General features: G+C 37.8%; 1 protein-coding gene across 3 annotated transcripts in view; it reads right to left on the bottom strand.

Moving 5' to 3' along the window:
- Positions 1-224: 224 nt before the first annotated feature.
- Positions 225-1136, bottom strand: part of LOC111657129 (BRCA1 DNA repair associated) — a 23475-nt gene continuing 22563 nt past the window's right edge. For all 3 annotated transcript variants that reach the window (XM_023409170.2, XM_023409168.2, XM_023409169.2), the window contains exon 21: positions 225-514. In XM_023409170.2, coding sequence (XP_023264938.1) covers positions 420-514 — 95 coding nt within the window. In that variant the 3' untranslated portion in view covers positions 225-419. The remainder of the gene's footprint in view (positions 515-1136) is intronic.

Below are 1136 nucleotides of genomic sequence, written 5' to 3'. Positions count from 1 at the left end.
GACATCAAGTACTAAATACTGTAAATTGTTCTCTCTGAAACCCCCAAGGATGATATTGATCACAATGACAATGTCAACTTAACTTTGAGTGTAGCATTTAATTAATTTGGATGCCAAGGGAGGTTACTTAGGTTACTAGTTATTGTGGGTATCATTGATATATTTATGTGTGCACTAATACCAGTGTAATTCAAGCAAAAAGAAAAAGACTCAATTCAAACATCTTCTGTTTATAAACTTTATACATATCGTGTCATGCACATACAACACACAGAGCTTTCAGCTTATCAATGAAACAGATGACAGTATAGTGACAGCATTGCACATAACAAGAAAAAACAAAACACTGAATTTATAAAACAGACCATGAGAGGAAAACCCATGGCTGTGGGTGGTTATAATGCACTGGGTCCCTCAGCTCATGTTGAGTAGCTTTTGAAGTTTTGGAGGGTGTAGGTTGCAACTGTATCCAAGAGCCAGCCGCGTGTCACAACAGTGGCTTGTCTGGAGAGACCTGTGGGGTGGATAATGTATTAAGCACATCTAAGAATGAAAGAATCATAAGCGTGAACAAAAACAACATCTATAAGAACAGGATTCTTGTGTTGGTGCAAGGTTGGAGCAGATCACTTTGCATCAAACAGTGTTTGTGTTTCCAGCTGTTAAATACTTCAGCTCTCATGTGATATTCAAAGCTGAGTAGTACCAACAGTATGGCAGTATTCCTCATGTGCAGACTCTTACAATCTTCCTCTGTTAAAACTAAAGGAAAATTCTGGTGTTACTCTGGTGTTATCAGTTCTACTGAAGATGTAAAACTGTAAAAACGGGTAACAAATGATTAGTTTCATTTTTTAAAAAGGGTAAGTAATTTCCTAAAACAGATGAGTGCTGTTGTTTTCACTCAAACAGGAGTAAACGGTGCATTTATCTTGGGCTGTTTTCAGCAGTGGATTAATACACTATGGTTGCCTGTTGAGTATTTATTAGAACAAAATGGTGTATTTAGCCTTGACTCAAGATCAAAGTGGGAACATGTAAGCCAATGCAACAGTGTGGCTCATGTTTTGTCATTGGTTTTGGACAACAATGGGTCAAAACTGTGGCTTAAGATGACGACCACGCACCACAATATC

This window comes from Seriola lalandi, unplaced genomic scaffold, assembly GCF_002814215.2.
Source record: "Seriola lalandi dorsalis isolate HSWRI2012SDOR001 ecotype SW California unplaced genomic scaffold, Sedor1 jcf7180002054383, whole genome shotgun sequence".
Classification (NCBI taxonomy): domain Eukaryota; kingdom Metazoa; phylum Chordata; class Actinopteri; order Carangiformes; family Carangidae; genus Seriola; species Seriola lalandi.
The sequence above is the reverse complement of the archived record's forward strand: the minus strand, read 5'-3'. Positions and strand labels throughout refer to the sequence as shown.